The 15,140-nt window shown below is 38.7% G+C and overlaps 1 protein-coding gene across 4 annotated transcripts in view; it reads right to left on the bottom strand.

Annotated features, from left to right (window-relative positions):
- grm7 (glutamate metabotropic receptor 7) overlaps positions 1–15,140 on the bottom strand; it is a 94,615-nt gene that overhangs the window by 30,655 nt on the left and 48,820 nt on the right. For all 4 annotated transcript variants that reach the window (XM_069175368.1, XM_069175374.1, XM_069175382.1 and 1 more), the window contains exons 3-4: positions 1,871–2,006; positions 1,224–1,378 (exon numbers count right to left, since the gene is read on the bottom strand). In XM_069175368.1, the coding sequence (XP_069031469.1) occupies positions 1,224–1,378; positions 1,871–2,006 (291 nt within the window). The remainder of the gene's footprint in view (positions 1–1,223; positions 1,379–1,870; positions 2,007–15,140) is intronic.

The raw sequence follows: 15,140 nt of genomic DNA, 5'->3' as shown, positions 1-15,140 counted from the left end.
CTGTGTAGTATTTGGTTCCTGTGTAGGGTTCTGTCCTGTGTGTTTATTTCAAGTTCTCCAGAAACACCCTGTTATCTCCCAGCAGACAGCTGCTCAGCTCAGAGACATGTGACATGTCGTAACCGCGGTGACACAAAGCTTCAGGTCGATCAGGTGGTTTCCTGTCGTACGTTTAAAGAAGAGACTGAACTGTAATCACTTCCTGTCTGTGTGCTGCAGGATGCTGATCATGTTTTAAACATAGAGCAGATTAAAATCCTCATATCTCCCCAGAACACATGGTGGAGGGAACACAGCAGCCCAGGGTCTCCAACAGAGGAGGAGGAGGAGGAGGGGGGAGGGGGTGGAGGAAGAGGGAGAGGAGGAGGGGGAGGGGTTTCTAATGTCTTCAAAAAAACTCAGATTTCTTTTTAGACTTTTATTGCTCTGTAGAATGGAGATTTAAATTGAACAATAATAGTCTTTTATTTATATTTGATCGACCCACCGCTCCTCCCCGACCTCCTCCCTGCACTGTCATCTTCTCCGACCACCAGAGGGCGCTTTACAATAAAACATAACTTTAAGTCCTAATTAGCTGCTAAAAGAGGAAAACAATGGAAGTGATGCTCCAAATAACCACAAATATGTTTAAATAATAGTTACAACATAAGTGGTGATGTCAGCGCGTTGGATCAGCCCCCCCCTGTGAAGTGGGTCGGCTGAGGTGTCACAGAGCACGTGGAGGGACAGTGAACGCACCACCGAGGTTACTGACTCCTCCAGCGACACGGCGGTTCTGGTTTATGGTTCTGAGAGTCCATCGCAGGTCAAAGGTCACAAACTGACAACAACTGAGGCTTTTAAATGTCAGATTCCATCTCTGAATATCTGGACATCGAGGAGGAAATAATAAAATAATAAAAGAAGAAGAAGAAGAAGTGTTCGGTAAAAACAACAACAGACTCCGGCTCCATCTTACTCCGCCTCCATCTTTCTCCGCCTCCATCTTACTCTGCCTCCATCTTACTCCGCCTCCATCTTACTCCGCCTCCATCTTACTCCGCCTCCATCTTACTCTGCCTCCATCTTACTCCGCCTCCATCTTACTCTGCCTCCATCTTACTCCACCTCCATCTTACTCTGCCTCCATCTTACTCCGCCTCCGTGCTGTCCACAGACAGAACTTTAACCTGCAGCTCAGAACAAAGTGAACGGATGAAGTGTTTCCGTGGAGGACGTACCGTTGATGGTAGCCCTCTTGGGCAGGATGGTGATGGCGCCGACAGCCGCCTCCTCCAGCTGGTGGATTGGACTGTTTTTGGCCCCCCAGCTGTCAGAACCGACCCACAGGAAGTGGCCCACCTGGTCCGCCCGCTTACTGGCGTTCAGGACGCCCCTGAAACACACACACACACACACACACACACACACACACACACACACACACACACACACACACACACACGTGTCACGGATGAGTTAACACACAATCAAACGCTGTATGATTCTGATTAAAATGAAAATCTGGGTTTTCCTGATCAGAACTGAGTTCTGTTCTGGTTCTGAATCATTCTGTTTCTTTCCATGCTGATGATCCTGTGAGCTTCATGTCGTTCTCAGTGGAACATCAGCTTCAGACAACAGAAAGGAAACACTTAAGTTTTTAGCTTCATGAGTCCGAATCGTTTTATTTTCTGCTGATGAATCTGATCACTGTGATTTGTTTCCTGTTTTGGTGAAAGTAACTGAGGACAGATGTGGACCACCTCCACCTCCACCTCCACCTGACTGACGTCCATCAGACTCAGGTTCAAACACGCCTCCAACTGTTAAACTGATTCATAGTTCATCAGGATTCAAATATAAAATAAAAGTCATAATGACTCACCTGATGTCTTCGTCGGAGGCGAAGAGGATGACAGCCCGGGCGTAGCGAGTGTCCAGCAGCAGGCGGATGATCTTATCGAAGTCGGAGGGTTTGTGGTCGTGAGGGATCTTCAGGGACTGAGCGATGCAGATTCCACCTGACAGACAGAACAAAGGGCAGCGTAAACACATGGTGAAGGTAGTTTTTATTCTCAGTGTTTAATCAGTGAACTGACTGACAGACAGCAGAGAGACGTGAGAAGAGTTTCCTCTCATCGTCATGGAAACCTCAACCCGTCCCCTGGTTCCCTGCGACACCTTGTCCTCTTCTGACATTTATCTGCTGTCCCAACAGTAGCATGAGGACTGCTGTCAGCGAGGAGAGACGAGGAGACGAGGAGACAGAATCTCAGGACCGATCTGCGTCCACACGGACAGACACGAGAAAGGTAACCTGACTGCACCACAGGCCTGTCAATTAAACATGCCCCACCCCCGAACATATCTGTGTTAGAGTCCTAATATGTGATGAATGAAAAGTTCTGAACTTTATATTATATGTTGAGTATTTTCTCCTTCACACGACGACCTTCAACCTGCCGGCTGGTCGGACAGAACGAAGCCGTAACTCAGAGTTTAACGAAGAATAATCACCGGATCGATGTTCAGTCATCGACACGCACATAAAGCCAGAGAGGAGCCTCCTCGCAGGGATATACAGTAATAGTACACCGTATTAATAGTATTAGCAGTATTATTAGTATTAGTGTTAGTAGTAAAGTGGAAGTGGAAGTGGAGGTGGAAGTGGAGGTGTCTGTGTGTGGCGGTGGGAAACACACACCACCCAGCTACTAATCTGTGACAGCGCTGCTCGCTGAGGACTCAGGAAGCACTTCTAAACACAGACAGTGAACTCACCACAGACACAGGACTGTCCTTCAGACAGTGAACTCACCACAGACACAGGACTGTCCTTCAGACAGTGAACTCACCACAGACACAGGACTGTCCTTCAGACAGTGAACTCACCACAGACACAGGACTGTCCTTCAGACAGTGAACTCACCACAGACACAGGACTGTCCTTCAGACAGTGAACTCACCACAGACACCGGGCTGTCCTTCAGACAGTGAACTCACCACAGACACCGGGCTGTCCTTCAGACAGTGAACTCACCGTTGCAGCTCTTAGAATAAGTTAAATAAGTTTATAACTGATGTTTAGTGATTAATAAAAGTATCGTGGACAGAAACGTGTCTCAACGTTTTCATGCGGATGAATGAATAAAAATAGGAATTTAACGACAGATCTGATGTTCACATGACGACTTTAACTTTTAACTGAACAAAATGATGACGCTGATGATGATGATGATGATGCTGCTGATGATGAGGCTAACAGTTCATCAAGCTAACAGGAAGTACAAAGACAGAGGGAGAAGATCAACATTTTTCTCAGACGTAGAATATTATTTTATGAAGAAAATCTCTACGTGACTAAAACTACAACATATCAGCTGAACATCCAACCAGACATGAACCTCCGTGACCTCTGACCTTTCTGGGAACATCAGCAAACACGTCACAACTGGTGAACTGGAGGCTGATAGAAGATTTATGGTTGTGACGTGGTGACGACCACCAGAGGGCGCCATTCATACGACTCTCATCTGGACACAACAACATCTGAACACAGAATTAGTTTAGTATGCTAATGTGAGCTAATTAGCAGTAAACATCCAGCTGAAGGATTCTCATCAGTTTTGGAAGTGAGAGTCTGAAGCTCCTCTGATGTTCAACGTCAAATCCAAACTGCCCGACAACCATTTTCCTTCAACTGCAAAATGATTTTACATTTATTGTCTTTCAAAGTTTTTATTCATCGTCCTCCATCAGAGGGTCATCGTGTGCTACCATCACCAGAACATCCAGTCAAAGCTGGAACATCTCTGTCTGACAATCAGTTGAAATACCTGCAGAGAAATCAGCCGTCTGAATGTGAAGCGTGACTCATTTACTCGTCAACGGAGACTTGTTTCCTCCTCGGCTGGAATAATTTCATGCCGCCGCTGCCCAACGAGAACAAAAAGGTAGTTAATGTCAGCAGTGACACAAAAAACAAATCGCTTTACGGGGTGTAATTTATGGCGACACGCGGAGTGCAGCGGGTCGGTGGACGCAGGGAGACAACAGGCCATAAAGTCAAAGACAGGATCTGGAAGATTGGGACATAAATTAGAAGCCTGAGAGGCTGTAAATCTCTGAGAGGTCTAAGTGGGTCAGAGTGTCTGAGCGGATCGGAGGGAGGGACGGATGGATCGGAGGGAGGGATGGAACCTCAGAAGACACCAGAGACGGTGGGTGGGTGGAGGGTGGAGGGGGTGTTGCATTAATCTGAATGCTGCACGTGTTAATCAATACAGATCAATACAACCGATCAGAATCTGAACAACCCGACAGGTGGTCTGGTTCTCAGATGCGAACACAGATTTCATATAAAAGTGTTCGTAGCTTCAGGTCTGTAAAATGGTTCCGATCCAGAAGTGTCTTCAGCTGCAATACCAGCGAGTGCCACTAGAGGTCGGCTCCAAAAAGCCTCCGGCTCCATAGACTCCCATTCAACTTCTCTCATCAAATCCAAAGTGAATAAAATGTGTCCATCAGTTATCTCGGTGTTGTTAGCTAAAGTCACTCCTTCTTATTAGTTTTCTGGAGGTCCATCTGAAAATAATCCCTCATTCATTAGAAAAGAAGATTCAAGAAGACCTGTTTTTGGGGGCGTGTCTGTTTGATTGACAGGCCTGTGGTGCAGTCAGGTTACAGCTATCGGTGGGCGGGACGTAGTATCGTCAGGTCTCGTTCTCCGGAGCTGGAAGCTTCGTCCGCTTGTATATTCAGATCTCAGTTAACTGGACCTTTAAAGACACATTAACAGGAATGACAGCAGGCTGAAATAAAGCAGAATGATCTTTAATCTGAAGACACTAACTGTCTGCTGTGTCGGTGCAGCCTCTTTATTTTGGGCTGCGGGTGTCAGCTGAGGACTGCAGCCTGCTGTCACTCATCAGATAGCCTCCATCACTGTGGGTCCTTCTGCTTACAACAAGCCACCGTGAGATTGAACTGTGAAATATTAATGGTGAGGTGCCAAAGAATAGAAGAAGAACATTTCCCAGAGGAGAGAAGTTTCACCAGAGGTTGAAATGATTAAAACATGCAGAGAAAGAATCTTTGTGCTTCCTCTGCCTCACGCTGCTCATGTCCTCCTCTCTATTCCAGCTTCAGCCTCTTCTCCTCGCTGCAGTGGTTCCACCCTCCAACATGGACAGCCGTCGGTCCTGTGAGGAACCAACTCACCATATGGATCCAACGGTACTGGATACCTGCAGTCTCACCACACATACGGACTGAGTGTAAAACTGAGGGTCGTCTTACACGTCTTACATGTTCACAGCATCCGATGTGAAGAGCACTTCAGGCCCTGTTCACACCTCCCTGAACACACCGCCGACTCACTGAGACCTGACCTGACCACGTTGGGAGGAGGTCTGAGACGCCTCAGCGTGACCCTGAATGTGTGCCGGGCCACGCTGAAGGACCGCCCACTGAGATGACATCATCTGAATAAGTCAGCCTTAAAACCAGTCTAAAACCAGTCCATACCGACGGTAAACTACTGTAAAAGCATTCTAAAAGCAGTTTTAAATCCACTCTAAACTTATGCAGGAAGTAGAGAGATTTCCTGCAGACTGACCTGAACCTATAAATCAGCTGTTTCCTAAATAAAAACTCTGTCTGTCTGTTTGCCCGACGTTGGTTTCAGCAAAGCTTCCTCTGGGTTCAGGATTTTTTTTATTTCTCACACATCACCCCACAGCTAAAGAGGCCCGCCCCTCTCGCACTGTTCACTGATCCACCGCAGTGCCGAGCCGACCCTCTCAGACCCACTGGAATAATGATCAGGCTGGGTCTGACGGTTCAGATTGGGAATTACAAACTCAAGTGTTCAGACATTTACAGATGTGAAATAAATTTCTACCAGACAAAGAATTAAAATGAGACTCCAGAGAGGAGGAGGAGTCAGTGGGATAAATACCTGGTGCTCCCTCTCTATGCTCCTCCTGCCACACCTTTATTTACATGATGTACATGTTTATTTACACGATGTACATGTTTATTTACATGATGTACGTGTTTATTTACATGACGCACGTGTTTATTTACATGATGTACGTGTTTATTTACATAATGTACATGTTTATTTACATAATGTACATGTTTATTTACATGATGTACGTGTTTATTTACATGACGCACGTGTTTATTTACATGATGTACGTGTTTATTTACATGATGTACGTGTTCATTTACATAATGTATCGTGTTTATTTACATGATGTATTGTGTTTATTTACAATGTACGTGTTTATTTACAATGTATCGTGTTTATTTACATGATGTATTGTGTTTATTTACAATGTACGTGTTTATTTACATGTACATGTTTATTTACAATGTATGTGTTTATTTACATGAAGTACGTGTTTATTTACATGATGTACGTGTTTATTTACATGTGTCGTGTTTATTTACATATACATGTTTATTTACATGATGTACATGTTTATTTACATGATGTACGTGTTTATTTACATGATGTATCGTGTTTATTTACATGATGTACGTGTTTATTTACATGATGTACGTGTTTATTTACATAATGTACATGTTTATTTACATGATGTACGTGTTTATTTACATGACGCACATGTTTATTTACATGATGTACGTGTTTATTTACATAATGTATCGTGTTTATTTACATGATGTATTGTGTTTATTTACAATGTATGTGTTTATTTACATGTACATGTTTATTTACAATGTATCGTGTTTATTTACATGATGTATTGTGTTTATTTACAATGTACGTGTTTATTTACATGTACATGTTTATTTACAATGTACGTGTTTATTTACATGAAGTACGTGTTTATTTACATGATGTACATGTTTATTTACATAATGTGTCGTGTTTATTTACATATACATGTTTATTTACATGATGTACATGTTTATTTACATGATGTACGTGTTTATTTACATGATGTATCGTGTTTATTTACATGATGTACGTGTTTATTTACATATACATGTTTATTTACATGATGTACATGTTTATTTACATGATGTATCGTGTTTATTTACATGATGTACGTGTTTATTTACATGTACATGTTTATTTACATGCTATATCATGTTTATTTACAATGTACGTGTTTATTTACATGATGTACGTGTTTATTTACATGATGTACATGTTTATTTACATGATGTATCGTGTTTATTTACATGATGTTCGTGTTTATTTACATGTACATGTTTATTTACATGCTGTATCATGTTTATTTACAATGTACGTGTTTATTTACATGATGTACATGTTTATTTACATGATGTACGTGTTTATTTACATGATGTACATGTTTATTTACATGATGTACGTGTTTATTTACATGACGCACGTGTTTATTTACATGATGTACGTGTTTATTTACATAATGTACATGTTTATTTACATGATGTATCGTGTTTATTTACATGATGTATGTGTTTATTTACATGATGTACGTGTTCATTTACATAATGTATCGTGTTTATTTACATGATGTATTGTGTTTATTTACAATGTACGTGTTTATTTACATGATGTACGTGTTTATTTACATAATGTGTCATGTTTATTTACATATACATGTTTATTTACATGATGTACATGTTTATTTACATGATGTACGTGTTTATTTACATGATGTATCGTGTTTATTTACATGATGTACGTGTTTATTTACATATACATGTTTATTTATATGATGTACATGTTTATTTACATGATGTATTGTGTTTATTTACATGATGTACGTGTTTATTTACATGTACATGTTTATTTACATGCTGTATCATGTTTATTTACAATGTACGTGTTTATTTACATGATGTACATGTTTATTTACATGATGTACGTGTTTATTTACATGATGTACATGTTTATTTACATGATGTATCGTGTTTATTTACATGATGTACGTGTTTATTTACATGTACATGTTTATTTACATACTGTATCATGTTTATTTACAATGTACGTGTTTATTTACATGATGTACATGTTTATTTACATGATGTACGTGTTTATTTACATAATGTGTCGTGTTTATTTACATATACATGTTTATTTACATGATGGACATGTTTATTTACATGATGTACGTGTTTATTTACATGATGTATCGTGTTTATTTACATGATGTACGTGTTTATTTACATGTACATGTTTATTTACATGCTGTATCATGTTTATTTACAACGTACGTGTTTATTTACATGATGTACATGTTTATTTACATGATGTACGTGTTTATTTACATGATGTATCATGTTTATTTACAATGTACGTGTTTATTTACATGATGTATCGTGTTTATTTACATGATGTACGTGTTTATTTACATATACATGTTTATTTACATGATGTACATGTTTATTTACATGATGTATCGTGTTTATTTACATGATGTACGTGTTTATTTACATGTACATGTTTATTTACATGCTGTATCATGTTTATTTACAATGTATGTGTTTATTTACATGATGTACATGTTTATTTACATGATGTACGTGTTTATTTACATGATGTATCGTGTTTATTTACATGATGTACGTGTTTATTTACATGATGTATCATGTTTATTTACATGATGTATCATGTTTATTTACGATGTACGTGTTTATTTACGATGTACGTGTTTATTTACATGATGTATCATGTTTATTTACATGATGTACGTGTTTATTTACATGCAGAGCAGGAAGTGAGATCTGATCGTAAGTGACTGGAAATGCACGATAATGTCAGATGTGAGCAGCTGAACACTGTTGCATTGTGGGTCTTTGGCAGCCTTCATGTTCAGTCTCTGTGTTTGTGTTGGTCCAGTTGAACCTGCAGGAGGTTCTGAGATCTGTTTCAAATCATGAGTGAAACCAGACGGAGAAACGGTCCCAGCAGGACGAGTGTCACGTGTTTCCTGACGTTAGAATAAGCTGTCATCAGGGTCGTCCTGTATTCATGTCAGAGATGAAGCTGCTGCTCCGTCTGAGTCCGTCTCCACATCTGCAGCCTGCAGACGTCCTGCTGGCTGATGACCACCAACACAAGCTGTCAATCATGTCGTCTTCTCTCTCAAATTGTAGCTCTTGGCAGTCGTGAAGCATCGCGGCGTCCGAACACACCTCCGACATCGTTAATGAGAAGTGACGGGGTGGGAAGCTCACGCAGGGGTCAGCCTGCTGTGTGTGTGTGTGTGTGTGTGTGTGTGTGTGTGTGTGTAGTTATGTATGTGTGTGTGTGTGTGTATGTGTAGTTGTGTGTGTGTGTGTATGTATGTGTAGTTATGTGTGTGTGTGTGTATGTGTAGTTATGTGTGTGTGTGTGTGTGTGTATGTGTAGTTGTGTGTGTGTGTATGTGTAGTTATGTGTGTGTGTGTGTGTATGTGTAGTTATGTGTGTGTGTGTGTGTATGTGTAGTTGTGTGTGTGTGTGTGTGTATATGTGTAGTTATGTGTGTGTGTATGTAGTTGTGTGTGTGTGTATGTAGTTGTGTGTGTATGTGTAGTTATGTGTGTGTGTGTGTGTGTGTAGTTGTGTGTGTGTGTATGTAGTTGTGTGTGTGTATGTGTAGTTGTGTGTGTGTGTGTAGTTATGTGTGTGTGTGTATGTGTAGTTGTGTGTGTGTATGTGTAGTTGTGTGTGTGTGTGTATGTGTAGTTATGTGTGTGTGTGTGTGTGTATGTGTAGTTATGTGTGTGTGTGTATGTGTAGTTGTGTGTGTGTATGTGTAGTTGTGTGTGTGTGTATGTGTAGTTATGTGTGTGTGTGTGTATGTGTAGTTATGTGTGTGTGTGTGTGTGTATGTGTAGTTGTGTGTGTGTGTGTATATGTGTAGTTGTGTGTGTGTGTGTATGTAGTTGTGTGTGTGTGTATGTAGTTGTGTGTGTATGTGTAGTTATGTGTGTGTGTGTGTGTAGTTGTGTGTGTGTGTATGTAGTTGTGTGTGTGTGTGTGTGTATGTGTAGTTGTGTGTGTGTGTATGTGTGTATGTGTAGTTATGTGTGTGTGTGTGTGTGTGTGTATGTGTAGTTGTGTGTGTGTGTATGTGTGTATGTGTAGTTATGTGTGTGTGTGTGTGTATGTGTAGTTATGTGTGTGTGTGTAGTTGTGTGTGTGTGTATGTAGTTGTGTGTGTGTATGTGTAGTTATGTGTGTGTGTGTGTGTGTGTATGTGTAGTTGTGTGTGTGTGTATGTGTAGTTGTGTGTGTGTGTATGTGTGTATGTGTAGTTATGTGTGTATGTGTAGTTGTGTGTGTGTGTGTATGTGTATGTGTAGTTGTGTGTGTGTATGTGTAGTTATGTGTGTGTGTGTGTGTATGTGTAGTTGTGTGTGTGTGTGTATGTGTATGTGTAGTTATGTGTGTGTGTGTGTGTATGTATGTGTAGTTGTGTGTGTGTGTGTATGTGTAGTTGTGTGTGTGTATGTGTGTATGTGTAGTTATGTGTGTGTGTGTGTGTATGTGTAGTTGTGTGTGTGTATGTGTAGTTATGTGTGTGTGTGTATGTGTAGTTGTGTGTGTGTGTGTATGTGTAGTTATGTGTGTGTGTGTATGTGTAGTTGTGTGTGTGTGTGTATGTGTAGTTATGTGTGTGTGTGTGTATGTGTAGTTGTGTGTGTGTGTGTGTATGTGTAGTTATGTGTGTGTGTGTGTGTGTAGTTGTGTGTGTGTGTGTATGTGTAGTTATGTGTGTGTGTGTATGTGTAGTTGTGTGTGTGTGTGTATGTGTAGTTATGTGTGTGTGTGTGTATGTGTAGTTGTGTGTGTGTGTGTGTATGTGTAGTTATGTGTGTCTGTGTATGTGTAGTTGTGTGTGTGTGTGTATGTGTAGTTATGTGTGTGTGTGTGTGTATGTGTAGTTATGTGTGTGTGTGTATGTGTAGTTGTGTGTGTGTGTGTATGTGTAGTTATGTGTGTGTGTGTGTGTGTGTGTGTTTGTTGAGACTCCTTTCATTGCTGCTGTGCTGGAAACCTCTCAGACAGCTGACGGTGAAGATCGAGTCCTCTCCTCTTCCTCGCCCACCGGCAGAGAGCTGAATCTTTCATCATCACCCTTCCTCTCTGAGTCCATCACATCCTCCTTCTCCTTCTCCTCCTCCTTCTCCTCATCTTCATCCTTCTCCTCATCCTCATCATCTTCATCCTTGTCCTCCTCCTCCTCTTCCTCCAATCAGAGCTGCTCTGCAGTTAAAACACTGAGTGAGGAGGGAGAGGAGGAGGATGAAGATGAGGAGGAGGAGGAGAGACATGAAGATTGAAGTCAGGACCTTCATCCTGTCTGACGTCTGATGGAAAACCAAACAATCTACAGTTATCTGTTCGTATTACACATTTCATTTGTTGGAGTTGGAGGGAGAATCTACTTTCCTAAAGGAAGGAAGGCCTTTATGTCTTCTTGTTGCTGAGAGGACAAATAAACTTTCTTCAGTATCATGAAGAGAAACTGCTCTCAGTCATCTTGTGTCGCTGCAGGATTACAAACTCCAAGTTGAAGGTTCACATTTATCTCCACAGATATCTGCTCTGAATGTAGGTCGCTGAGTCGCTGGATCGTCGGAGGAACTTCACCAACGACACGTGCCACGGTCAGCTGGCTGATTAACGCCCATCAGTTCACCACAGACCGAGACAATCCAGCTGTTTGCAGCTGCGCGGTGACATCACAGAGATCCACGCTGGAAAATCCCTCCGCTCCCCGAACAGTGCAGCGAACGGCCGCTTCCCCACAACGGAGATCCCAACATGAAAATTCATATTTAGCTTGTTTCTCTGCTGTCAGCACGAACAACGAAGGACTGGAGAGGAGTGACATCACAGTGCGTCACCGCCTCCACGCTGCTAAAACACTGATAATGACGAAGGACAAAACTGAAACCACAGCAGGAGCAATAATTCCTCAAAATAATTTTTTTTTTACAAACCGTCTCAGTTATCAGTTTAAGCTGCAGTGAGTCATTTTTGGCCACTGGGGGGCAGAAAATCACCAAACTCCTTTATGTGCAAAGTACAGTCTGGATATAAAAGAGTTCGTAGCTTCAGGTCTGTAAAATGGTTCTGATCCAGAAGTGTCTTCAGCTGCAATACCAGCGAGTGCCACTAGAGGTCGGCTCCAAAAAGCCTCCGGCTCCATAGACTCCCATTCAACTTCTCTCATCAAATCCAAAGTGAATAAAATGTGTCCATCAGTTATCTCGGTGTTGTTAGCTAAAGTCACTCCTTCTTATTAGTTTTCTGGAGGTCCATCTGAAAATAATCCCTCATTCATTAGAAAAGAAGATTCAAGAAGACCTGTTTTTGGGGGCGTGTCTGTTTGATTGACAGGCCTGTGGTGCAGTCAGGTTACAGCTATCGGTGGGCGGGACGTAGTATCGTCAGGTTTCCAATCAGATCAGTCAGATCCACCTCTGGCTCCTCCCCCAGCTCGTCCAAATATGGTCACTTCCTGCTCCAAACTGCTCCGAACTATCAAGATGGTGACGAACAGAATCTGAACTGGAGGATTCATAACGTTCACAAACCAACGATGACATCACTGATGGATGATGACATCACTGATGGTACAAACATGAGTACGAACATAATAACAGCACATTAAATGTATCTGTGGTCTTTTCTCTGTTCTTATTCATTCCTGACAAACACATTGATCTCCACTTGAGTCCCAACAATAATGGGAGGAGTCTCTGGAGTCGCCTGGTTTTTAAGTAGGAAACAATGGAGTTCATAAGTGTTCGTCCCGATCTGAAGAACAGGAGGCATTTCCAGCCCAGATTTCCCATGAGGCCTTGCTGAGGGAGATGCATCATACATGAAGGGTGGAGAGGCTGTCGGAGCTGAGGGAGATATGTAAGCCTGCCAGGTCTCAGAGAGGCGGAGCCTCATTACAGATGATGAATGGGGAGAAGCAGCGAGACGACCAGTCACACCACCGCTGCTCCATATCTCATTCAGGACATGTCGGCATTAATGCACAACATTTCTATGGAAATCATGTCCATGTTGAAGGGACCTCAAGCTGAGTTTCAGATCTGCATACAGCTGAAACATCCACAGAAAAACTGGATGAATAAAAACTGCTGAATATTTAGCATCAAAACTCAACAAACAGACACCAACAGATCATTGTTCCTATTTTTATATTATACTAGGAAATTATTATATTGTGATATTATAAAATTGTGATATTGTAATAATGTGATATTGTAATATTGTGATAATGTAATATTGTGATATTGTGATATTGTGATTTCATGATACTGTGATATTGTAATATTATGATATTATAATATTGTAATATAGTGATATAGTGATATTGTAATATTACAATATTGTGATATTGTAATATTGTGATATTGTAATAATGTGATATTGTGATTTTATGATACTGTGATATTGTAATATTATGATATTATAATATTATAATATTGTGCTATTGTAATAATGTGATATTGTAATATTGTGATATTGTAATATTGTAATGTGATATTGTAATAATGTGATATTGTGATTTTATGATACTGTGATATTGTAATATTATGGTATTATAATATTGTGATATTGTAATATTGTGATATTGTAATATTGTGATATTGTAATAATGTGATATTGTAATATTGTGATATTGTAATATTGTAATAGTGATATAGTGATTTTGTAATATTGTGATATTGTGATATTGTAATATTGTGATATTGTACTATTTTGATATTGTAATATTGTGATATTGTGATATTGTAATAATGTGATATTGTGATATTGTAATATTGTGATATTGTAATAATGTGATATTGTGATATTGTAATATTGTGATACTGTGATATTGTAATATTATGATATTATAATATTATAATATTGTGCTATTGTAATAATGTGATATTGTAATATTGTGATATTGTAATATTGTAATGTGATATTGTAATAATGTGATATTGTGATTTTATGATACTGTGATATTGTAATATTATGGTATTATAATATTGTGATATTGTAATATTGTGATATTGTAATATTGTGATATTGTAATAATGTGATATTGTAATATTGTGATATTGTAATATTGTAATAGTGATATAGTGATTTTGTAATATTGTGATATTGTGATATTGTAATATTGTGATATTGTACTATTTTGATATTGTAATCTTGTGATATTGTGATATTGTAATAATGTGATATTGTGATATTGTAATATTGTGATATTGTAATAATGTGATATTGTAATATTGTGATATTGTGATATTGTAATAATGTGATATTGTAATATTGTGATATTGTAATATTGTAATATTATAATATTGTGATATTGTAATATTGTGATATTGTAAATTGTAATAATGTGATATTGTGATTTTATGATACTGTGATATTGTAATATATTATAATATTGTGATTGTGCTATTGTAATAACGTGATATTGTGATATTGTAATATTGTAATAATGTGATATTGTAATATTGTGATATTGTAATATTGTGATTTTGTAATAATGTGATATTGTGATTTTATGATACTGTGATATTGTAATATTATGATATTATAATATTGTAATATTGTGATATTGCGATATTGTAATATTGTGATATTGTAATATTGTGATATTGTAATATTGTGATATTGTGATTTTATGATACTGTGATATTGTAATATTATGATATTGTGATATTGTAATATTGTGATATTATGATATTGTAAAATTGTGATGTTGTGATTTTATGATACTGTGATATTGTAATATTATGATGTTATAATATTGTAATATTATGATGTTATAATATTGTAATATTGTGTTATTGTAATAATGTGATATTGTAATATTGTGATATTGTAATAATGTGATATTGTGATTTTATGATACTGTGATATTGTAATATTATGATATTGTGATATTGTGATATTGTAATGTGATATTGTAATATTGTAATAGTGATATGATATTGTGATATTGTAATATTGTAATAATATGATATTGTGATATTGTAATAATGTGATATTGTAATAATGTGATATTGTGATATTGTAATAATGTGATATTGTGATTTTATGATATTGTGATATTGTAATATTATATTATAATATTGTAATATTGTGATATTGTAATATTGTAATATTGTGATATTGTGAT

This window comes from Embiotoca jacksoni, unplaced genomic scaffold, assembly GCF_022577435.1.
Source record: "Embiotoca jacksoni isolate LCO1_2020_lvr unplaced genomic scaffold, fEmbJac1.0.p SCAF_104, whole genome shotgun sequence".
NCBI lineage: Eukaryota > Metazoa > Chordata > Actinopteri > Embiotocidae > Embiotoca > Embiotoca jacksoni.
Note: the sequence above shows the minus strand (reverse complement) of the source record. Positions and strands in the feature narration are given on the sequence as shown.